The 24,526-nt window shown below is 41.4% G+C and overlaps 1 protein-coding gene across 2 annotated transcripts; it reads right to left on the bottom strand.

Moving 5' to 3' along the window:
* Positions 1-77: 77 nt before the first annotated feature.
* Positions 78-24,318, bottom strand: SEC14L1 (SEC14 like lipid binding 1). Of its 2 annotated transcripts, none has more exons than XM_053453278.1 (18): positions 24,187-24,318; positions 21,400-21,442; positions 19,591-19,683; positions 10,595-10,744; positions 9,522-9,653; positions 9,159-9,287; positions 8,827-9,055; positions 8,259-8,368; positions 7,717-7,906; positions 7,443-7,531; positions 7,007-7,077; positions 6,694-6,865; positions 6,074-6,208; positions 5,834-5,968; positions 2,452-2,703; positions 2,018-2,196; positions 1,759-1,860; positions 78-432 (listed from the first exon to the last, which is right to left on the bottom strand). In XM_053453278.1, exons 3-18 carry the CDS (start codon positions 19,651-19,653, stop codon positions 195-197), a joined length of 2,376 nt encoding a protein of 791 aa, XP_053309253.1. In that variant the 5' UTR covers positions 19,654-19,683; positions 21,400-21,442; positions 24,187-24,318; the 3' UTR covers positions 78-194. The 2 variants fall into 2 exon arrangements, with proteins under 2 accessions (XP_053309253.1, XP_053309254.1); XM_053453279.1 differs by having other exon boundaries at positions 24,250-24,267.
* Between the last annotated feature and the right edge of the window lie 208 nt (positions 24,319-24,526).

Below are 24,526 nucleotides of genomic sequence, written 5' to 3'. Positions count from 1 at the left end.
GGCATTAAATGATTGTGTGTAGGACATGCCTTCTCCTCCATTTGAAAACTACAATACAAAATAGATTCCAAGCAGCGTTTTCTTTTTTCCTGAAGCACTGTTTGATCAAGAAGGATATTGAGCCAGAATGCCATACAGAGTTCAGGGTTCATCCATAAACCCAAAACAAACACCCTAACGTTTTGCTTATGTTCTCAGGAAGTGTTGGACGCCTCCGTCTCGATGGCAGCAGTTCCACCAGCTTCTCGGATGAAGGGGAGGCGCCATGATGGGGGCCAGCGGAGGAAGACCGGGGGTCTCAGTGTGTAGAGAGTGGAAAAGTGCTGGCCCCAGAAGGAAGGGGAGAGACGCAGGAGCCCATCTGGATTGGACTTCAGGTCTTGGGGGTGTGTGAGAGAGGGGAGCGCAGACTCAGACAAAGGGAGGGGCTCTCTGTAATAACCAAAAATGGAAAGAAAGGGGAGGGGGGGAAAGGTGGGGTCAGGAAGGAAAAAATAAAGTTATATTGGCTTTGAATAGCAGAGGAATGAGGAAAGTGGCAAAAAAAAGTGTTAAAATTTGGCAATGGAAAAACAGGAGACCAAATGACCATGGATTGACACACAGGATGGGCTGTGAGAAGGTGGGGGGGCCACAAAAAAAAAAAAAAAAAAACAGTATAAGAAACCTAATGACCATCACCCAGAAAATAAGCAATCATTTGTAGCACCAACATTTGCAAATAAAATCAAAGCCTTATATGAAGCCAATGATTTAGAATATGGAACGCCTTTGCTGCTAGGGATGACAGGCCTCTCTGGCAGCAAATCAGGAAATCTGATTGAAAGCAAGTTTGACTGGTGAAAATAAAAAGGCAAATTGACAGATGCTAGGATACACCCAACAATGCAAATAGCAAGCAAGAAGAAAATCAGTTACTTCCCAACATCAAATCACCACAATAACATGTCGTCATGTACAATAGCCGCTTTTATTTAAATAAATCATGTATGGGGCGCAGGGCCACCCTTAGAAAGAGGAAAACAAGGCTTAGTAGGGACCCTGTAGCACTGTTGCTTACTGCCCTTTCTTACGGTCAGAGTGAATCAGAGCACGAGTTGTATTCTAGCTCTCTGCACGACAGAGAAGCAGAGACCGCAAGCATGAGTCAAAGTAGGCGCCAGCTTTCCCCTTCCTAAAGGCAGAGGCTCCAAACGTTCTTTTCTTTGAATGCGTACAAGCGCTTGTGCATATAGTTAATGTGAATTAGCTACTTCTGGTGTAAAATCTTAATACCGAGTGTATACTTAGATAAGGTTTGACGCTATGGCTTAATATTTTAAATCATAACATATCACATGTAAATGTAATTTATTATTTGAAACGTAATACACAACATTGGTATCTTTAACAATGCGAGTGGCAACGATAGGAATTGTGAGATATACCTACTTGCATACACATAAGAATAGAAACTGGAGCAGGAAAGTAGAAAATCTTTATAAAAATTAGTCAGTGGGACATCAAAAATGTCATTTAACTTGGAGCAGTCTGTCTGCAGTTAGTTTTTAAGTGCTAACCAACAGTTTAATTAGAAGCTAAATTAACACCACAGGATGAGACGTGTGATATAACCCCCCCCCCCCCAAGAACACTTAAGTGAAAAAAGGCAGATGATCTAAAGGCTTCAGCCCGATGGGACAGAAGATGGCCAGTGGAACGAACATGTTGTATATCGGGTTAGGCATAGCGGATAGAACTCTCTCAAGGACTGGCTACCTGGATATCATGGAACTTGAATGAGACTGGTTTGAAGAGGTGGTAGCAGCGCTGAGTTGTGAGAAACCGCTGTGGCTTGATTCCAGGCTGGTCATAGACCCCCTAAGCGTCACAAAAAGAAAATATGATATGTTAAAAAGTACATTAATAAGCATGTGCCTTTCGTGAGTCCAGAACATTCTACACGAGAAGAGCACGTATGTTGTTGCAAACAAGGGTGGGTTTAAGTGATTTAGATGTCAAACACCACTGATCATACCTGAAATCATCAGAGCCAATGATCTCCGTGTAGTACATCACTTTGCACTTGTGTGATGACACCTGCAGGGAGGCAAGAACATCATCGACACGCGGGAGGCTACTGGTGGCACAGGCCGGCATACTATGAAACTTCCACTGTAGGATGTAAAAACCCGGCCAGCGAGTTACGTGGGAACCCTGTGAAAGGTGAAAGAAAAATAAATCATACAGTATACTATTGATATCTAAACACACACACAGTGATTAACCCATGTGCTGTATACAAAGGACCTTTATGTCCAAGGAGAGCAAGTTGATTCACAAGATGGGTTTATATCCTCACCATAATCAGGATTACATTGACTACTTGTATTTGCTGTTGGCTGCAGTACAGGTCGATTATGCAATGACAACCTGGTAAGTAAAAGCGTTCGACTGCAAAGAGGGTATTACCTGTACGCTCTCTCCCTCCTTGCAAGTAAGCGGAGACTCCACTCTACTGTAATCTAGGCCCAGCTGCCAAGCTTTGTCAATCAGCTGTACATTGTTGCAAACAGGAGAAGTGATGCCGTGAGCTCCAAGTGTGTCCTTTTTTGGGACCTGTGGCGCTCTCTTTGAATGGTAAATGTTAAATACAATGTCTCCTTTGCACACGTCAAAGTCCCAGGTGATCACAGATGAGGCATCCACGATCTGGATCATTATCTGATTAAATAAAATAGAAATGAAACACTGTTAAACCATGAACATAGCGTCTACAACAAAATAGGCAATATTCAGAAATTGCAAGGCACAAAAAACCCAGCACAATGTTTTTTTTTGTATACAATCTCGAGCTGTGATTAGAAACTGTCCTCAAGATGATTTTGCTAGGAATAAAAAAGATGTACGTAATTGTGATTAACATTAAGAGCACAGCGGCATATCAGACATCAAGAGAACAAGGGATATCCGTATAAGAAAAGGAAAACAAAAAACACACAAAATGAAGCAGCCATCTCCTAGGAAGTACTATAATTATGTGTAAAACAGAGGGAACCGGGGTACAGGTCAGTACAGAAATATACTCAATGATAATTCTTTTAATAACGGAAGATAAAGTTTAAAGAGTTTGAGAGCCGTTTAAGGACGTATACGGAGGGGCGTGCGTGTCGAGGCGGCAAGCTCACGGCTGTCGCGTTACACTATCTCCTGACCACGATTATCTGCCTCTGGCCCTGTATTGTTGTTCATCTGCCTTGGACTTTCTGCCTGTACTCTCCGTGCTGTGAATACGTCTCTGCATAGCGGGTTCAATATCTGTGTTGTCCAGGTCCCGTCGTAACATTATGGGGCAGAAGAATATATCAAAGTTCTATCTGGGAAAATTGCAATTTGTTTGCCTGGCACTTACATTCTAGGAGGGATAAAATGGAAGCCCGGATGGACCAACAGGACGAGCCATGAATCCTGCATGGAAGAGACAGCAGGGGCCCAGAGTAGTACAGATGTATGATAGCGGGGGAACTTTCCTAGAAACATGTTAAGCATCCTGATTAGGATGCCGTGACCAGCTCCAACTTACTTCTAGCACATGATATGGTGAGCAAGGCCTTGCCTACAAAACAAGCCTTGCAGTGAGGCTTACAGGGGCACAGAATTGCATATATTAGAAGGTTTTTGCAAATTATATTCCCCCCCCCTTATCTTTTGAAGTGCCAAAGCTACCCAACCAGTTTGCTGCCTTGGTGCTACACTTCACCCAGCTCTCCTTCACTCAGTCTTGGTCTAGTCAACACCAGGCTGGGGCAGGATAGAGCCTCCTACATAAACTTTATTGGCACTTGTAGGGTTAAGCTTTAGTGGTTGACCCCATGCTGCAAAAGTGTCTTCCTGCAAAATCTTGCAAACTTCACCTAGAAAATTTCTCAAATGCGTCCTTCACTCATACAAGAAGCTAAACAAAAATCAAAATTTGTTACCTCAGGATAACTGCAACTCCCTACCACCACTCCAAACCACTTTGGCCAATTTTCTTATGCCATCACACTTCATCCATCCACAACAACCAAATCACGCTCGTTCCAAGCAGTCCTTCACATTCTGTCTCATCTCCCCCTCGACATCTTAATAGATTGTAAGCTCACAAGAGCAAGATCAAGATTTCCTTCTGTAACAGTAGGTCTCAAACTTTGACAAATGTTTTGGCAGTTTTGCATTTTATGAATTCTAATGAGCTCATTTAGTATTTCCCTTTTGTAAGCAGAACTACATAATCTGTTATTTTGTCTTTCTATACAATTTGCACCCCATCTCTATGCATTCATAAAACAGGGAGACCTGTATTACACATGGGATTTCTGCATTTTATAGATTCAAACGCAATGGAGTTGGATAAAAACCTCAGAGTTATATAGCAGACTAAACCTTTATTATTAGGTCAGATCTCTGTGGTGGCTGTCCCAGGGGAGCTGGTGAAATTACTTCTCAGGCACTCCGGTATAATCGGGATCACTGATAACACTCGGCTCTTACTTGGTTTAATCACCATATTTATAAATAACAGCGAGGGATTACGCACATTAATTAGACTGCATTAATAAAAAATATTACCGCATGCTTAAAGGATCCCTGAATTCAATATTTTTGGAATTGAGGGGCCCTGCCGTGCCTGAATGTATTCATATTAGATCACATTCATTTGCTCTATCATAAGCTGTGGATTATGCACTTAATGAATAAACTGTAATTACCGAAGACTACCGGAAAATGATTATCCTAATACCAACCCAGTTTCATCTAAATAAGAGTGCAAAAAACACCTCTATTTAAATGTTAACTTTAGAGGATGGATATGGGGTAGAGGAGATGCTTAGTTTACCCAGATATTTAGTTTACACCCCAGAGTATTTCAAATGCTGGTATATTAACCCTTTCCATGCACTAATTCTACCATCAGCCTTTGTCAAAGTTTATTGTAGTAATTTTTTTTTTAATATTGTTTTCACACACATACTTCAGGTATGAATTTACTGCTCCTGGTATATGTGACTGCCAAACACCCCAATATGTGTTCAGCAACATCTCCAGAGTACACCGATATCCACCATGCATGGGTTTGTTGGGTTATTTGGGAGCATTGAGCCTTTGGCTGGGTGCCCACTTCTAGGCAGAGTAGCCACAGTTCTACATTGTGTCCATTTATAAACATTTGTCTAACTGTGGACTGGTGAATATGTAAACTCTTTGAGATTACTTTGTAACCCTTTCCAGCTTTATGCAAAACAGATTTTTTGCAAAGAATGTTTGACATCAGCAGATGCTTCTTGAAAATAGCAAACTCAAAATGTGTGTTTTTTTCTAGGTCACAGTAACTCTACAAACACCCCTCCAATCCAGTCTCATTGATTGGACTCCAGGTTTGCAAACTCTTGACATCAATTATCTTTTGTAAAAGTGATTAACCTAGGGGTTCAGATACTTTTTCCAACCCAGACAATGTTTGAAGGATGTATTCAATATAGACAACAATACAATAACGTGCGCGTTATTAGTTAAAACAGACTGGGTTCAATATTGTAATGTAGATGGAAAATCATATATTATTCTAAGCCAAATTCCCACATAAATTATGGCAACTCCAAAGGTTTCGCCACTATATGTACAAATGGCTTAGACCAGGCATGTCTAAACTTTTTTGGAAGAGTGCCAGATTTGATGAAGTGAACATGTGCGAGGGCCGACCATTTTGCCTAACATTCTTTGAACCATTAAAATTAAATGCAAACTTAATTGGGCAACTTATCTGTGGGGCCTTATCAGTCCGGACTTTGGACATGCCTGTTTAGATCCATACCTCATGAGGGGCGCCTTTGAAAACACTGGCTGACTGATAGATGGTCTCGGTCCACAGCCTAATATCTTCACTCTCCAATTCTTCAGGGGTTCTGTACAGAGCCTTGGGAACCATTCCGCCCTCCGGAACCTCACACTGTAAATCAGCAAACGATATAAAGTTTTGGTTTAAGCAGAAACTTTCATTTTTGGTGGGGGGGGGGGAGCGGTGAGCCTGCCTCCCACACATTTAGCAACTTACCATGCACTCCCCACCTAGGAAGTCAGGGATCACTTCTTTGTCGATGTAATCTAACAATCCCCCTGGACCTTGGTAATCATTTCCAGCATAAATCAGAAACTTTTTCCTTGTGTTTTCATCTATGAAGGGGCTGACCTGCAGGAAGAATTATCCTGATGAAATATATTTTCTTTTGGGATCAAAAATAAATTCAAGAATTTAAAGTGTGATTAGAAGAAGATTTTGTGATCAGAAAACAAAAATGTGCAAAATGGCTCAGTAATTTAATTTGTGAGCTAAAGCAGGGAAACTATGTATTAATGAGCACTTGGTATCAAGGGACCAATATACCCAGACAGATAAAAAAGATTGAGATACCTATATAACAAATGAATAATTAGATGGTCTCTAATTAGTGATACTAAAGACAAAGATAACCGCTACAGAACAGAAAGCGGATTACCTAACCACATGCTAACAAATCCAAATATCACCGTACCAAGACTATAAATATTATGGTAATTAATCATATTTAGTGATATTAAAGTTATTAGTGTAAGTCAATAGTTTCCATGCTCTATAGCTTTATGGGTTATAGCTAGGAAAGCCAACTGGCTGGAGATCAAACAAAAAATACAAACCAGAGTCCACAGCACCGGGAATACTCTGGGGGCCCGTAGGATGAGCAAACGCCCCAGCGTCTCGGGGTAGTTGGCTTCTACCACTTCAATAATCCGCAGCAGAGCTTTTACTCCTGGCCTCCACAAATGCCTCATGTTCAGCCCTTCTAAGTCCACCAGACAGGTCCAGGAGCTAAAAGGCAGAGAAATAGCAAAGTGGCATCAGTACAATTCACAGGAACACAATTTGCAATAAGTTTACAATTTAATTGTTTTTAAATAAAAATTCGTAGTGGTCCAATGACATCCCCTCCCCATCTCCTTCAGTGCTCACTTGATGGGACGACCAAAAACATTGGTGTTTTCTTCACAACGTCTCAGCCCCTCCTCGTTGATGGAAAGAACCTGTTAACAGAAAAAGATCACTAAAGTGGCTATATGTATATTTTAAATTCTTAGTGTAACAGATTTACTTAGCACTTTAAACATTACTCAGGTTCTGTATTGTAAATACTTCTCATGTGCTGTAGGAAAGGACCTCAGTTGCCCTCCACCTCAAGACAACAAAATGAAACTATTAAAAGCATTGATAACACAATACTGACTTTCCAAGCTACGACACAACCTTCAATACAAGACATGTCAGGGGGACAGCTGATGCACCTAGTTTTTGGAGGTCTTAATGGTTTGTTGGTCCTTGGTTTTAACAGTGAAACTTAATGAAATTGACTGAATTTTTGTATTCTAACCACGCGTTACTTTAAACTTACATGTCTGAGGAGAGACTCCTCACCAAGAGCTCGAACCAAACCTTTTGTGTCCATTTGTCCAAGCCTCAACACGTACAACGGACGACCATCTGTAAGGGGTAGAACGCATTACCCAATAGATTTAGTATGTTTGTATTCAACAGATGGAAAGCATTTTCCATTGATTCTACTGATTGTGTTACAGTGTGGCAATGTTTGTTGACTTTTGTATCAGCATTCTGGGAAGCGCCATTTCATTGTCAGTAATCCTAGCATTACACTTGTAAGTTCTGACCTTTGTCATGGTGATGCCAGCCTCCAGCATAGTAGTTCTGCAAAACTTGCGGTGGGTCCCAGGTGCTTAGTACGTAGTCTACTTGATGTTGTTTGCGCCATGTAAGAGACTGGCACATGATTTCCCTGGCTTTGTCGATGTTGAAGTCCCGAGCTCGCAGGAACCTCAGAATGTGCTCATCTTTCGGGATCTGTGAGAAGATGACAGACACATTAGAATGATCAGGAATGCGCGTGCTCCTTGTTGCAGGTTTAGTGGAATTTGCACCGGCTGCATATTCTTATAGTTGCTGATAACTATTTTGTCCAGCTGACACAGTTCGGTTGTATTATCAAAGGTGAAGTTTATTGAGGTTTTCTGCAATTTAGTAAGCTAAAGGTCGACCAAAAAAACCCAGTGCCTTCAGGATATTGCAAGAAATATCTTTTTACTGCAAATGTGAGGGAAAATACAGAAGGCGCCATAAATCGGTTTAGACAAATTGTATTTTAACTCACATGCAATCCTTCTAACGCCAACACATGAGGTACAGAAATACCTACTTTGCCTTTGTGGGTTTCCTGAAGCCACTGTCGTAGGCGGATTAAGCAGCTCTCCTGCAGCGGGGTGAGGTCTCCCAGGTAGCGTTTGATATAATCGGCATCCAGTTTATCTGCAAAATAAGATTAAATTATTAAATAAGTAGTATTAAACAGGTAATTTTGCCTATGCTATTGAATACCGAAGCATGAGTTAGATAACATAATCTCTAGGATTCCTGAATACCCAAATACTTCCCAGAAATTATTCTAATCTTATCTTTTTCAAGGAATGCTTCACGGTAACATGACAGAAAAGCAAGCACTGACTGGTATCATACAAACTGAAAAACATTGGTTATAATGCATGCTGTTTTTATGTGAAGAAAGAAGTGGCAACTCTTCCCCACTCTGCTTTACTCGCTAATGAACACAACTAAAGGGACACTCCAGCTATCGCATGTATTAAAGCATACAATATCTGCATGGCCCCTTTACATTTTCATGTGGTCCATTTTGCAAATGCATGAAAGATTTAGCAGAATTTCCTTAAATGCATTGGCCCCCCTCCCCAAATTGTTAAGAAGCATACCATCAGGAGTGCTGCTGAGTGGCTCAGATGGGCTGGCGGCAGGACAGCGGCCATCTCTATTGTTGTACCCATCACTGGCACCGGGTATGGTCTGGGGAGGAGAGACAGCCGCACTTGAGGTAGACGTTTTGCTTTCTTCTCTCTGTATGGTGCTAGGAGTCCAGCGAGGTAAATAGGTGATGCCTTCCTCCTCCATCTGCTTCAAGTAATATTCTATGATTTCTTTACCCTGTCAGGGAAACCACATTACGAGATTATTAAATAAAACGAAGAAATGAAGCCTTATACTTGTAAGCAGTGGATATTGGAATGTCTGCTCTGGACTTACAGACCTTTTTGATATTGCTTGTGTATTGTTTCATGGCGATCTTTTCCACTGTGCTCTCAAAACCAAAGAATGATTTAATGTCCAAGCTGGCAGTCTGTTCAAAGCAAGTCCATTCTTCATTTTCAGGGTGTACCTGAGAATAGAGACAGAAAACGTCAGTGTCCCATAGTGTCCGGATAGTGGTTTGTATCTAGGATGGTAAAGCTGTCCCTAGCTGCCATTAAGAAGCTTCTGCTATGTAGGCCACTTAGATATACTAACAGTAGAGAGTATGAGGAGTACAGATACTTATCACAAGGCCACATGACCCGTCTTTTTAAAAGGACACATTTACACAACACACTGAATCCCTCCCAGTAGAACTTACGGTGTAACTGCAATACTCATGGACCACTATACGACTAGCGAACGTCTCATTGTGGGCCTCAATCTCTAGAGTACGATCCCGTCTGTTCAGGGAGTTTTTCTGGATAAAGTACACGTAATCTACTCCTGCAATCTAAGATCAAGATTACAGGCATCAGAACAGGGATAATGCACAAACACAAGAGTTAGAGGTCAGACGTTTTAAGAGCCTTAAGCACTGCCCATACAAATATATCTCAACAAGCCTTGATGCAGCCAAAACCCAAATAATTTAGTTGTCTGGAAGGAGTTTTCACTATTTTCTGTTTTGTAGTATTGTAGGCAGATTTTGATGATTGGAGGTTAACCTATTATACCGTTGGGCAAGGGCTAGGCTGATTGTGTTTACCGCACAAGAGAGCTTCAAAAATCCCACATGCTCGTAGACCAATTCATAATGGCAGAAAAAAAAATTGAAAGGGCTGAAGAGTTTTGTATTTCTCTCACTTGGCTGCTCTGATTTACCTGTAGCTTTTTGTGGTTTACATGCAATTCCACACAAAGCCACCAGGATGTCTACAGTAACAAGGAATTCAGGCAGCACCAGAGGTAGTCGGTATGAGGACACCAGCATCCATGACAATGTTTGTGGAAGTCATGGTCATTTAATCAAATGTCCTTCATAAAGAAGGCTGCTGCCTGCCCCTGACGGGTGTCATTGGAAACTTTTGATTTGCTGGCTTCAATGGGATATCCCCATCAAAATGTTAGAATAATTGTTGTGTAACTATGCTATATTACATTGTTTTTATGAAGCCATCACCAGGCAAAATTTACCCTTTGAAGTGAAAACCATGGAACAAGTCATCTACAGAACAAAGGAAGAATTCTAATACTATATTAACTAGATCTATTCATGGGTTTTGACACAATCTTTCTTGCACAATCGTATACTTGCCCGCTCTGCCCATGAAACTATCCCATTTGAATTAAAAGCACCCATTTGTGAGTTACACCCCCCCCCCCATTTTGTGCTGGTGCCTTATATAATCACCCATATCTTAAACACATCAGAGCTAAAGTTTGTGGACTAACCTTTTTTAACAGCCGTGGAGCATCAACATCCAGCTTACAGCGCCTCTCCATCACGTGCACTGCTCCATCCTCACTCTTAAATTCACTCATAAGGTCACTACCAACAAACATGGGGATGAGATGACACGTGGGGAACCGACGCTCATATGCCTGTAGGATAATAAAAACAACAAAAGGCTGATAATGAGTAAATGGAGCTCACCACCATGTCCCAAGAAAGTGCCTACCATCACTGAAATTATCTCTGTGCAGTAAAGGAACCCGTTTGTATTCATGAGGTGGGGAGCACAGAAGTTCCTCATCTATTCTACTTTGAAAACTGAATTACTGTTCTCTAGTTTTAATATGCCATATTTATCTTAACCGTCTTCTATTTGGAAACTGTTTGAGGTCACAGAATATGCTGACACTTTGTAAAAGCTGTAAAATTCCCTTTAACCTGAAGAACAAAATTCCAGGCTTCTAGGAAACATTTGGCTGCTGATGTATAAAAAATAAAGAAATAAAAAGATTAACAATAACAAACCGGTAAAGCTGCAAGATGTTTTGTGCTACACAAAATGCAACGCGTGTTATACTAATGGTCGCTGTGTAAACAAGTCTCTGAAACGGTGTGAAATTGCTGTTCATTCTGCTATGTCGGCAGTTTCCCCACACCATGTATAACATTATAGTAATAAGCGCCAGACTGGTTACATTTTACAAGTACCGTATTTGCTCGATTATAAGACGACCCCGATTATAAGACGACCCCCCAAAATCAAAATATTAATTTAGGAAAAAAACAAAAAGCCTGAATATAAGACTACCCTATAGGGAAAAAGTTTTACCAGTAAATATTAATGTAAATTATTTTCATGTTTAATAAAAGCTATGATTGAGAAAAATATATTTTTTAAATTTCCTTTTATTTGCCAACCTGCCCCCCCCAGTTATGCCACTCTGCCCCCAGAAATGCTTTATACCCCCCTATTTGCCACTCTGCCCCATGATATGCCTTATACCCCTGTATGCCACTCTGGCATATAGGGGGTTAAAAGGCATATCATGGGGCTGAGTGGCATATAGGGGGGTATAAAGCATTTCTGGAGGTATATAGGCATATCATAGGGCTGAGTGGCATATAGGGGGTTAAAATGCATTTCTGGAGGTCCAGAAATGCATTTTAACCCCCTATATGCCACTCAGCCCCATGATATGCCTTTTAACCCAGCATGTACTGGCTGCCTTGGCTTGATAGGAGTGTGATTGCTGTTAGCAGTTTGATATATATATATATATATATATATATATATATATATATATATATATATATATATATATATATATATATATATATCTCAAACTGCTAACAGCAATCACACTCCTATCAAGCCAAGGCAGCCAGTACATGCTGGAACCTGGGGATGATAGCAGTGGGATTACAGCCTCCATATGCCATGCTACAACCCCCACCCCCCTTACACATCCATGCTATCACACACACACTCACACTCATTCACAAACATTTAAATGCTCATTCATTCCCTTAATCACACACACTTCACACATACTCAAAAACCCTCCCCCACCCCCTCACCTGAACTGCAGATCTCCCACTCGCAGACTTCTGCAGGGGACCGGCTGTAGCAACTTCTCTGGCCCCGCCCTCAGAGGAGGGAGGGGGGAGATAGAGTTCTGTGAGGACGCTGCAAGCTTCCTGCCCTGCTTCTAACAGAAGAGACGCTGCTCGCGACCGGTAAGCAGCATGGCGCCAGCATTTTTTTGGGGTCTGATTAGAAGACGACCCCGATTATAAGACGAGGGGTATTTTTCAGAGCATTTGCTCTGGAAAAAACCTCGTCTTATAATCGAGCAAATACGGTAAATCAACACATACTGAGCGTTCACGGGTTATCAAGCAACTCGGGTTAGCACGCAAGATGGAATATTAATATTCCAACTACTGTAGTAAAGGTTAAGCAAGATAAGAATAATCTCAATACCTACGTCTGCAGAGAAGCATGCCATGTTTACAGAACAACCCCCACACTATCTCTTCCCTTTCTCCATACCTTGTGTTTCTCTTCACCGCCTTTACATTGTAAGATGTGCGCTTTATAACCCACCCTGCGGTCCTGTTCTAGATGACCACTTATTCAAAATATTCCAACTATGTATACGAGAAGCTGATATTTTGGTCCATGTGCGATGATCAAGTATGCCAACCTATTAGTCTATGTCCTCGCTGGTAAGGGGGGGGCTAGTATCAGTGTTTCAAAACATGTACATTTAATGTCCAAACAATAGTTTCCGCAATCCACATGCATCCGTTCCAGCAATTATCCGAGCCCTCAGAGTGCTGCAATGGCAACCTCGATTCTATGGGGGGGGGGATTCTGTTATACAATACTGTACCCAGTGCTATATTTAAATCTCATTTTTTCCATGGGGTTTTTATTTTAAACAAAGACTACATTCTTAAACAAATGCGCAAGGTCCCAATTTGTTGCGAACAAAGTATGTACTTCGGGAGGGGGAGCCTTCCACAGCTGGAAAAACACTAAAGAAAGCAGCACCCCATAGCGTGATGATAAAGAATGAAAAGGTTTGCTTTAACCCAGATTGTCGTACCTTCCTGTAAAAAGTACTGCTTAGGATTGAAAGTACGCCAAGCGTAATAGTTTATGAAAATCCTCTGTGGTTGGGCTCTGGAGTAAGACAGTCGGGGAAGCGCTTGAAAAATGCAGGTTTATATGTAAAATAACACTATAGGATGGTAGTTTTAGAAGTGGCAGTTATCTGCAATAGTACATAAGTAATAAGTTAATAAACCCTAGCACCCACTGTACAGCGCTGCAGAATATGATGGCGCTATAGAAAAACAATCTGAGCCATTAAACCCCCGCCAGAAATGACAGGCAATTCAACAGCCTAATGGAATTGGCTCAGAACAGAGGTTTTAAACGGATATTTTTTCCCCTTACAAACTCTGATATTACAGCAGTAAGGCATGTGGAAGCTCACATGTTCTACTAGCAGATGGTAATTAAGACACAGGCATCGATGTAATAAACAAAAAAAAAAAACATCCTCCTAGGTGCTTATTCTGGATGACTGAATCGGGTCACTACTAGCAGATAAAAGTGCAACTGTGACGCTTTGGAGGGAAATTGGGAAGATAGAGCTGCTTTAAAACAAGAAAAATGGTTACATTAACAGAAATCTCTGTATACGATAGACTAATCTTTACACTCCTCATTATTCGTGGAATCATTCGTCAGATGTCTAAAGATCATCGCATGATGCTTGGACAGACTATTGCTCTATTCCATAGCAATATAGAAAAATTGTTTGAAGCACAGCTCCAAGCACCATACCCCTCCAAAAGATATTTGCCAGATTTTGCTTTGTGTTTTTTAATCAAGCATTTTGCTCCAACGCTATAGGCATTTATCATGTAAACGCTTATCCCATGACAGTTTATTTTGTCAATAAACATTCTAACAAATCCAAGTGCACAATTATCACGCCTTCCTAGCTGTATTTCATAAGTGCTTATTCTTTCTTAAGGCGAAGATGATGCGGTATTTCATCAATTGATCATACTAAAAAAGGAAAATGAATGGTTGAGCCATCATTAAACAATAGTTATGTTCTTGAGGCAAAAAGGTCATCACAAAAAAGCTTCTCCTGGAACCCGTTCTTCTCCAGGCTGCATTCTAGGAGAATGGATCATTGAGGTTTCAGTTAAAGTGAAAACAGATCAATGGATTCAGCCACCTTTTATTGAACCATCAATCACGGAGCATAAGCCTAGAATACCTTGCAGGTCTCATTAGAACACCTTGCCCTTGGATTATGCTGTATTGGATCTCAAGCAAACTCCATTTTTAAGTAGAAACACTCAGATTGTAACCCGTTGCCCTGTGTAGGTACTGCTTCTATCATTTCCAAACATTAAGTGCTCAAAATTCTTTCAGAATCCAAAATAATGAAGCACATTGTAGGGAGCAGGCGTGGGGGAAGGCAGAGGCGGCAGCGATGTGAACAATCAAAGCACAGCCGCGCAACGGTTCCGGGGAGAAAAAAAATTCAACAAGCCATACATACATGGGGTCACGCACCCGTGCAGAAAAAAATCCAGTTTTATTTAAACATTTATATAAAGGGACAAAAGGTAATGCCGTTCTCGAGCAACAGAACAGGCGTGTAATATGGGTAACAAACACGCACACGCATGAGACGGCAGAGAACGGCACTGAACATTTTTTTTTTTATGAAGGTGAAAATATAGAAGGTTATCCACTTTTATGAGTAAGACTCACTGGAATTAATGAGAAATTCTAGTCAACAGTTGTAAGTCTAATCACCATAGCAACAAATGGAATGCTGACTGGACCTTTTCATTGGTTGCTATGGCAATATCTCCTGCTCTGAAAACTTTTCTTTGGACCTGCACTGTACTAAGGCATCATTAGAATTTAACATTAGAATCACAAGCCCCACACCTTTTAGTAGTACTGCACATTGTTCTTTACAGAAAAGGTGGCGGAGCAGTGGAACAGCCTCCTGGCAGAAGTTCATAATACAGTCTACAAAAGATGTAGACTGGAGTCAGTCCTTGGTCCGGTCTTGGATTCAAGATCACTTTATGCCTACCCCATGAAGGTTTACATGGGGGATGTAAACATTCATGGGGTAGGCATAAAAAATGATCTTTAATCCAAGACAGGACCAAGGACTGACTAAAGTCTACATCTTTACATCAGGAAGAAATGGGTACACTAGATGGGCCGAATGGTTTATGCTTTTCTGTAGCAATATTACTTCTTATACAGCTTAGTCAGTTGTGTATGTTCTAGAGAATGAAGCTTCCATATAATATATTATACACACACACACAAGCTGGAAAATTCCACTGACCCACTTGCTTGTCACATGCAGGGGAGGGGTGCGTGCGTGTGTGTGAGTGATTTTTCGTAAACCTAAAACTGGGAGAGGAGGGGGGGTAGTTTGCACCCCCAGCACCACTTACTACAAGGGGATAAACCTTTTATGTTGGGGCTCTTTCTACGAACAGAATTCTTATCCCTGAACATTTATTATTCTATTTCATACAAAAACATTATGCAGTTTGAAGAGCTGGCTGCCTTCCACATCGACAGCTCAGGGAGCCCCACTGGGTGGATTCTTCAGCAAGGAGAGAGGGGGAAAAACATCCTGAGAGAAACAGATTTACAAACCCAAGAGCAGATGCTAGAGGCAGCATTTTAAAGCAAGGTTGTATATTTTTTTAATATTAATTAATATTTCTTCTCTTAATACAGGCAAGCAGGCTTCTCTAGTCTGACCCAGGCCTTTATAAGATCACAGCATCTGCCGGCATACCTGGGCAAGCTTTTAACATTTATGCGCACACACTCCTATATACTACACGAAACTCCAGATGATTTTATGGTTTGGTTAAAGGACAATTAGAGATGCCGTCCTACGAAACAAATTGCGCTGCCTAGTATGTTGAGCAGGATCGGTCATTTTAGTTATGCTCATTTAATCACATAAAAAGTTTATTTAAAACATCGGTGCCTGCTTTTCTGCCACATGACAACTGTTCCCAGAAAACTAAAACAAAATGGAGGCAGAACAAAGTTGCAGGATTCAAGCGTAGGTGGAACAGCACCTTTACATACGTTCAGTGAACACAAGTCTTTAAGAGACTCTCTAATGTCCATTCTTAAGAAGTGGGTATTTTACTATGGCTTCTTCTTAAATGTTAGCGAAAAAAGGCACTTACTCAACCTAGAAGCTGCAACTCTGCTGAGGCAGATGACTCCCTCGTCTGTAGTCAGACATTTTCCGTCACTGGCTGCTTGAAGCCAATCCGTGGCAGGAAAGTACTCCCATTGATATCAATGAGAAAAGCTTGCCACGCAGGTGCGCAAAGGTTTCAACAGACCCTGTCCACAGAGGGATATGCTTACTTCAAGTCAGCTCCAGTGCTGGAGGCAAGTAGATCATGCGCAGGGAAATGTGTTTGGGGCAAAGACATACTGTGACGGGAACGACCTGTACCGCGACTAGGCAAAAGTTTATGGTAGATTCTGCAGAAACGTAAAGGCAGCACGCAGCCATCATATGCATTAAGGTGCATATGATGAAGGGGGGTCCTTTTACACATATGCAAGAGGACATTGGAAGCATTTACCAATTCAAATGTCCAGTAGGTTTTAATGACAACCGACAAGGCATCAGATACTGATCATCATAACCACAGGACAGCAGCACAGTCAGAGGACAATCTCAGCTCTATTGTGTAGCACCTGCTAAGTCGGTATAAGCTTTGTTGGAGGCTGACATGCAGTCCAAGATGAATAGAGCTTTATCAAATGGAAGGACTGCTTTATTGTACCAAGAATGCTTTGCAGCAGCCATCTATACAGAGGTCCAACCACATTACATATCAATGGTGTTCCTCAAAACTTTCTTGACATTAAGCTACTGGCATCAGAGGGGTATAATTCTGAATTACAATTTGTGCAGTGATGGGGTTAATTTATAAGCAATGTTCTTGGCGGTGGGTTCTACCTCTGAGCTAACTGCTGCACGCGAGCCCGAAGTGACCGAAGATCAGGAAACATAATTGTTCCACTTCTAACTTAGCTTAGCTCAGCTTTCCCATCCATCGCACCCACCCTCAAACTTCCTGAAACCCGCAGCTAACGGCTGATTACAGCGTTAGTTAAGGCAGGGGAGACTTCACATGACCATCAACAGATCACTTTGGGGGAAAAGAAGAAGTCCATTCTTCACACATAGTTAAAGAGGAAGTCCCGTGGAAGAAACATTTTTCTCAGGCTATGAATTCCAGCAATGTATAGGGTATTGTTCTGATTTTTAGGCAATAAACGTTATTTATCCACAGACCTGGAGGCTGCCATTGCCATGTGATATTTTAGGTGCATTTCTCTGCTCAAAACATCACAGGGAGACTATTATTTTTATGGCAATGCTAATGAAGTCCACTTTTCTATAGACTTTCCATAGCCAGAGAGTCCAGCTGGCTGAGCCAGAAGCCAGGGTGTTGGTCTAGTTGATCAGGCTAAGATAGCAGAGCGAGAACGCATACAGATGGCCAATACGTAGCTGCACAGTTTAAAAACACGCGAGCAGGGCTCTCCCCACCTAATGTGCAGTACATGCATTGATAAGCGAGTAAAGTAGTATTTCGCTGTACGATCGCTTTGGCTTTACATACAGGCCGTGGACCCCGTGCGTACATTAATGCGGGGTATGTCGGTAAGGAGTCCAGGAACTCTGAAGACAAATGTATGGGGATTTGAGAAGCGAAGGAGAAAAACTCTGTACATTACCATGTGGATAAGCACATTCTGGGTTCGGTCTGTTCTAACTATCAGGAAATGCAGACGTAACAGATTTCAGAACACAATGTTCTGCGATCAGCTTTCATGCCAGCTGAAATAAACGGGTTTCAGAAAAACAAAGCCTCGCTCATGCTTTTCCCACAAAGAGGTTCTCAAAAAGTAGCACATAATGGAGATCAGCATGAAAGCATATAGTACGTTTATCGTTTCTGGCTTATATGAAAGATTATATCTTCTTAGACTAACCGCTGAGCTCCCTGGCATATTAAGCATAATAAACCTTAACATAAGGTTGTAAGGGACAAAACCGAACTCAGTAAATAAAAACACATGGCAACAAATTTGGATAAGACAGGCTGCGGTCTTTGTACGCTTGCCCAAATGCTTCAAAGATCAAGTAATTATATCACCAAATTATATTCTGCCACATTTGAGAAAAACATTTTAATGCAGATAGTTTAATGCATTCCCATCACAACGCACATAATTAGATCATTCTATGATGTAAATTAACTTTTAGAGAATATCGAGATGCAACATGGTGCAGATTGTTATTATTTTCGCATTAGCTTGGATTGATTATTAGGATGGCAACCTCTGCTCTCAAACACACCTGTGCTGATTTATTTATGAGACAAACAGTTAATTTCTTTCTTTCCCTGCGGACCTTCATTAGTCAACGTCCCCCGAGACTCTTAAGCATCGCCTGTTTATCACAAGATAAAACGTCAATCAGGATGCACATTTATCGGCTTCTCGGATTCCTCCCTTAAAATGAAAATCGGAAGGCTGTTGAGGATTTTGATGTCAAAGGCGTGCAGAAAAAGCCTTGCAGCAGGAACCCAACAGAAAAACTTGCCAAATGTGCTTTCCTGGCTGAGAGCTGGGATTTGCATTACATCAAAGGAGGCAGATTGCGAACACAAAGCCTGCGGCCTGCGATATTTCGGGAATAGATGAAATAATCTGTACCTCGGGGCAGTGCTTGGAAATACGCGCGCGTTGAAAGCCTAGCATAGTATTTTATACCTCATTACCCGCTATCATGTTCCTGGTGATGGTAAAAAGTCTGGAATGGGAAATAAAGAGCTAAAGACCAAATTATAACCTGCTAAACCTGTTAAATTCTGCCACCTTTATTATGCGTTCTCTTATTCTCCTTCTTTGCAAGAATGCTAATGCAGATAGAAGAGTCTACAACTACCCCTTCAACTGATCTGTGGTTGTTAGCCCTGGCATTTGCAAGGCACCCAGCTGAATTATTGCGAGACAGATCATTATAGGAGAGGGAGAGACAGACAGAGCGATGCTTATAGAGGCGAGAGAAAAAGAAAAGAAAAAAAGTTGTCCACACGTCGGTAGCAAACCAACTTTAGGAAAGTGCAGAATGATGCTTAACATATTAAACCTGGTGAGGGATGGCCTAGGTTTTGCACCATGAAACCTGGTTTGTCAACAAGGATCAGCAGTCAAGGAAAAAGCTACTAGTCCACCCAGAATCATAAAGAATGCGCGTTTGTTAGCTTGGTGTCCCTGTCTTTCGCACAAAGAACCGTGGAGATGTTTAAAACACACACACTGTACATTAAAGACATATGACATGACGCTCTAATGGATTATTTTTATACTCACAGCCATAATTAACTCAAAGCTCTGCTTGTACACCCGGACGGGTGACTGGTATTTCTGCACCATGGTGGCTAGGACTTTTGGTTCTTTACAAGCCTGATGGGAAGAAAAATAAAATTAAGAATACGCTATTAAAGTCAAATACAATGAAAAGTGTGCTATGTAGGTAACCTTATTTCAAGACACAAATTAATGTTATCTAAATATTTCATACAAAATTCACATGGTGCGTGTATAAAATCAACTATGTGATATGTGACAATTTATCGCCATGTACGCAAATCATTTTACGTCGGGTGTTTTCAACTATGTTGCCAAGAAGAGATAGATTAGTAACAAAGTAAAGATGGCAACATATGTTAATAGATAAGGCAAACCTGTTCTGTTTCCAAGACAGGTAAAGATAGAAAGATTACCACCTTTGAGGTAATCATCCTGGGAAGACAACCAAGTATCACACGCTGCTTGGCAAAAAAAAAAAAAGAACAGGTCTGACAGCCATTGTACGCACACCAGAAGTAATGGCGGGGGTTATGGTGACATAACGTGGATATATAGACAATCGGTGATTTTTGTTCACCTTGTTTGCATATTCCTGACCAGAATCGCTTGCAGCGGTGGCAGCAATACAGGTTCAGGATTGCTGGCTGGCATGGGGGGGGGGAGATTACTGTTTAATAACATCTCTGTTGTAGTCATTGTAATAAGATAGAGTGTTTAAGTGCAATGAATGGATGGAGGAAACGTGTTCCAATTCTTCCAACACCTGTTAAGATTGGAACATACAGTGACTGCCCATTCTCTTTTGAAGACATTGCTAATGATCACAACCCAAAGCAGGGAAGGACAGCTGCAACAACTGGTAGACCAGCTAAACATTAGCAGCTTGGCATTTATTAGTTGAGATAAATCAGGAGATGTATTGAATATTGATCAGAGCTTGCACTAAACACTGTACTGATACAATATTAAATAGGAAACGCCGTCTCAGCACCTATAGAAGAAGCCAGTGTCCAATATTTGTATCTTCTGTAACACAATGAAGCAGTCTGCACACAAACAAGCAATTGTCACCCTGTCTGGCACAGCAAGCAGCGCAACAGAAGGGACCCTCAAACAAAAACAGGTTATTTGAGTTCCCACAGTCTTGCAGAATTTGTCCACATTCCACAATCTTAAAACACTTTCACTTCGGGCAAAGTAAATAAAGGAATGGCCATTAAACACCCATGTTCCTTTCCATCTTTTGACCACCCAGGCTTGTAGAATTAAAGCTTTGTAACTTTGTACCTGCGTGCCTTCCAATTATACAGCAGATTGCGAGTAGAAAAGTCTAACTTAAAATTACAAACGGTTCACACCAGCCTTAGAACATAAAGCTTTGACGGTAAATCTTATTAATCTACAGATCTCTGGGCTCTGAGAGACAGGAGTTTGGGGCAATAATTACCTGAAACACTCTGGCTTAGCATTGCTACTTTCAATCAATTGTTAAACGCATGTCCTGTAGGACACCATTCCCCTAGGATGGATGGGAACCCCAGATAATGTCATGGATTTCCCGACCTCCTTGGTATTTCATATACAGTGGCACTTGTAACCGTAAATGAGGTGCATTGTTTCCATCTCTCAGTAATTGCATGAGATGAACAACACTGCATCTGGCTAACTATGGTCTTGGATGACAAGGCTGAGGAGGTGCAGATCCCAACAGTATTTACATGATTAGTACTCTATGAAATGTGATGCATATACACCCACAGACACACAAACACACCACACACTGCAAGCAGATATACAGAGATCACTTACCTAACAGGAATGGGTTGGTCGTCTTGTGTTAAAAGTAATACATCTGAAAAGAGACAGCCATGTTATTCGCAGAGTTCCATGTGTGCAATAATATACGTATGACGAGCCCGTTTTGTAATTGTCGTAGCGCACAAATACATTTATAACTAGGAAACATTGTGTGTTCCATTTCCTGGATAAATACCCAAATCAACAGCTATATAAACACGGCAAGAAAATGTTTGTGCAAGGATTCTCTTTTACTTCTTATAAGATGACCAAACCCTGAACACACATCAAAAAGCAACTGTATTCCCAGCACATATACATACATATATACATATATATTAGATATACATACATACATATATGTACACACACACACATAATTGTAAGCAGCTATTGAAATAATGTGCTCCAAGCAGCCAAATAAAGTACAATGCATTTGAAAGTATTCTGCTAGTACTCCAGCATGCATTCTTCATAGGGAAAAATAATAAATAAAACAGCTCCCCCCACGATAGAAGCTCTGCGGCTCTACATCTGGGGCAGCCAATCAATGGCAGGAAAGTTTTCCCATTAAAATTAATGAATGCTTGCCATGCATGGGGGCCTGAATGGACCGTCGCCCACTGTTTTTACTAAACAAACGCTGGAGCTGATCAGAGGCAACTATAACACGCAGGGAGATGCGCTTGGCAGAACAACTCCAGCAAGATATATGGGGGGCAAAGTGCTGTGGAATATAATGGCGCCATCAGTCAAACAGCAGTCTAGACCTAAACGTCCCGATATTTATCCGCCATGATGCTACAGCGGTGCCCACAATGGACGATTCCATTGCAGATATCTCCAGATGCGCTAACACTGGAAGATGTACCAGCGAAGCATATTGTAACTGGGTGGTATTGGGTGATAATTTAGAGACAGCCGTCGCGATTAATCTCATGGGCTAGCTGAAGGGATGTTATATTACTGCTTTCACCTGGTCCATTTGTGAATCGTACAAACGTCTACGAACATGCATCGTTTCACGGCGCTGATAAAATGAGATTTGGATCCGAATAAGTCTGCCTGACTCAACAGAAGAAGCGAAACCATCTGATCTACAGAAAAAGTTTGGGGTCACTTATCTGTTTGAATAGAAAACAAGGACATTTATAGCTGTAGCAATTGCAAAAGGGTTTCTAATTTGAAACTTGGGTTAGCGGACACTACGTGCCATTGGAACACAGGAGTGATAAAGGGCCTCTGTACGCCCTGCGAAGAGATTTCATTATAAATCAGCCGTTTCCAGCTACAACAGTCCTTTACAACATTAACACCGTCTGCGCTGTATTTCTAACCATTTCATGCTGTTTTAATGGCCAAAATTTTCTAAGTGACCACAAACTTTTGAACCCTAGTGTGTGTGTGTGTAATATATGTAATTAAACAGATGTAAATTAGTGCCTTAAATACAGGATAATAAAAGAGACACAATAAGCGCAGTACAGCAGCCATATGGGCATTACGACCGGGGCAGAATAGTTTATAACGCATTTGGAAAGGAGGCCTCTGACCCATAGAACTAACAATCTAAGTAGTAGTAGGTAGTACATGACTACAGCGGTACGTTACGTTAGTGCTACAGAAAAAAAGCTCAAAGCTTCAAAGGACAATCTCAGAAGAAAAATCAAATCCAGGAACTTTGATCACTTACTTTGGGAATACACAATTATATAGCGTCAGAACACACTGCGTTTGTTTCTCTATCATCTCCTAAAAGGTAAGCGATATACAAATCCCGGCATACCAAAGCCATAAAACAAGCTTTACTGTCCATGCGTACCCCAAATTACACTAAAAGAAGCCAGCACAGCCCATCTCACCCCCTCTTGGCTATCGCTGTGAGTAGATGACAAGTTTCAGCACTTCGGATGTAAACAGGAAAAGAGAGGTTTACACACACGGAAATATCCCGTCCCGCTTGTGCAACAAGTTCTGCTATTTTTAAAGGCAGGCAGACCGCAGATATCTGTAAATGGTCTCTGTGTTACGTGAACCAACGGAGGGGGGGGGGTGAAAAAATTAAAAATAATAATTCTTAGGAAAAAGACCTATTAAGTTATTCTTTTTTTTAAAGGACTTGTCACTGTGAAGCTTGCCTGTAAGCCTCCTACAAATAATGTTTGGCTCAGCAATACACAGACATTATAAACATACAACATGAAGGCAGATGAGAGCATTCTATCGACCCAGTTTATTGCATGTATAATATGTATATGTAATATGTATGTAATGGCAAATGCACCTTTACATCTTCATACAAATCTATGTTCCACCAAACATTGTAGAGATTCCTTAATGGCTGTATTATTTGTAATTGCTGTATGGGATATATATACATACATACAAAATAGTTATAGAGAGGCTTGGATAAGAAATGTAAATGTTTTGGAGACATAAATGTATCATTTTACAAAAGATAAACAGATTATATAATATACGCGCACAATATATTTTAAACGCAATGTAGTGAAAGTCATTACACCGAACAGCTTCCCATACAACAGATATTCCTCTAAAACACTAAGCTATGTTTCCATTAGATATAGAGAGGCCTAGTCATGTGCACGTATTTATTTACCCTTCCATAGCAATCAATACAGCCCCACACCTCACAGTATACACAGCTGCTCATAGCCTACAATAACACACACAGGCCTGCTCCGTCTATAACCACCGAGAGAATCTGCACACACCCACCCCCACGTTCACACACATACGATAGCGAGATCTCGTGTCACGCATCTTATCCCGCCTCACCGTGCAGGCAGCCTGGTCCGCGAGTCCCCACCGAAGCTTTGGTTTCCCGTTTACACCGGCTACCTGATATCACGAAGCGGCGCAGGCGTCAAACATCCGCCGCGTGACGTCGGAGATGTGATCTCTGGCCCCGCCTACCGTCAGCTGGCCGTTTCATTCCATTCGCGGGTCACGTGGCGCTGGGAGGACGAGTGGGCGGCGCTATCGTGGAAGGTGAAGCTGGGACGCGGAGCTGTCAGGCTGTGACGTCACGTATGTGTAGTGATGCCAGTGACTAAGTTGGGAGGTTTCTCGGTACTGGGGCTGTAATTGAGCACATTCTGTCTCCACTCAAACAATT

Source organism: Spea bombifrons, chromosome 13 (genome assembly GCF_027358695.1).
Source record: "Spea bombifrons isolate aSpeBom1 chromosome 13, aSpeBom1.2.pri, whole genome shotgun sequence".
Classification (NCBI taxonomy): domain Eukaryota; kingdom Metazoa; phylum Chordata; class Amphibia; order Anura; family Pelobatidae; genus Spea; species Spea bombifrons.
This window is presented reverse-complemented; position numbering and strand designations above follow the sequence as displayed.

Coding starts and splice junctions, on each gene's coding strand:
- SEC14L1 (XM_053453278.1), bottom strand. CDS start 19,653: ATGGTGCAGAAATACCAGTCACCCGTCCGGGTGTACAAGCAGAGCTTT. Junction 9,654..10,594: donor CTCCACGGCTGTTAAAAAAG/GTTAGTCCACAA, acceptor TCTTGATCTTAG/ATTGCAGGAGTAGATTACGT. Junction 2,197..2,451: donor AGGAGGGAGAGAGCGTACAG/GTAATACCCTCT, acceptor CACCTTTCACAG/GGTTCCCACGTAACTCGCTG.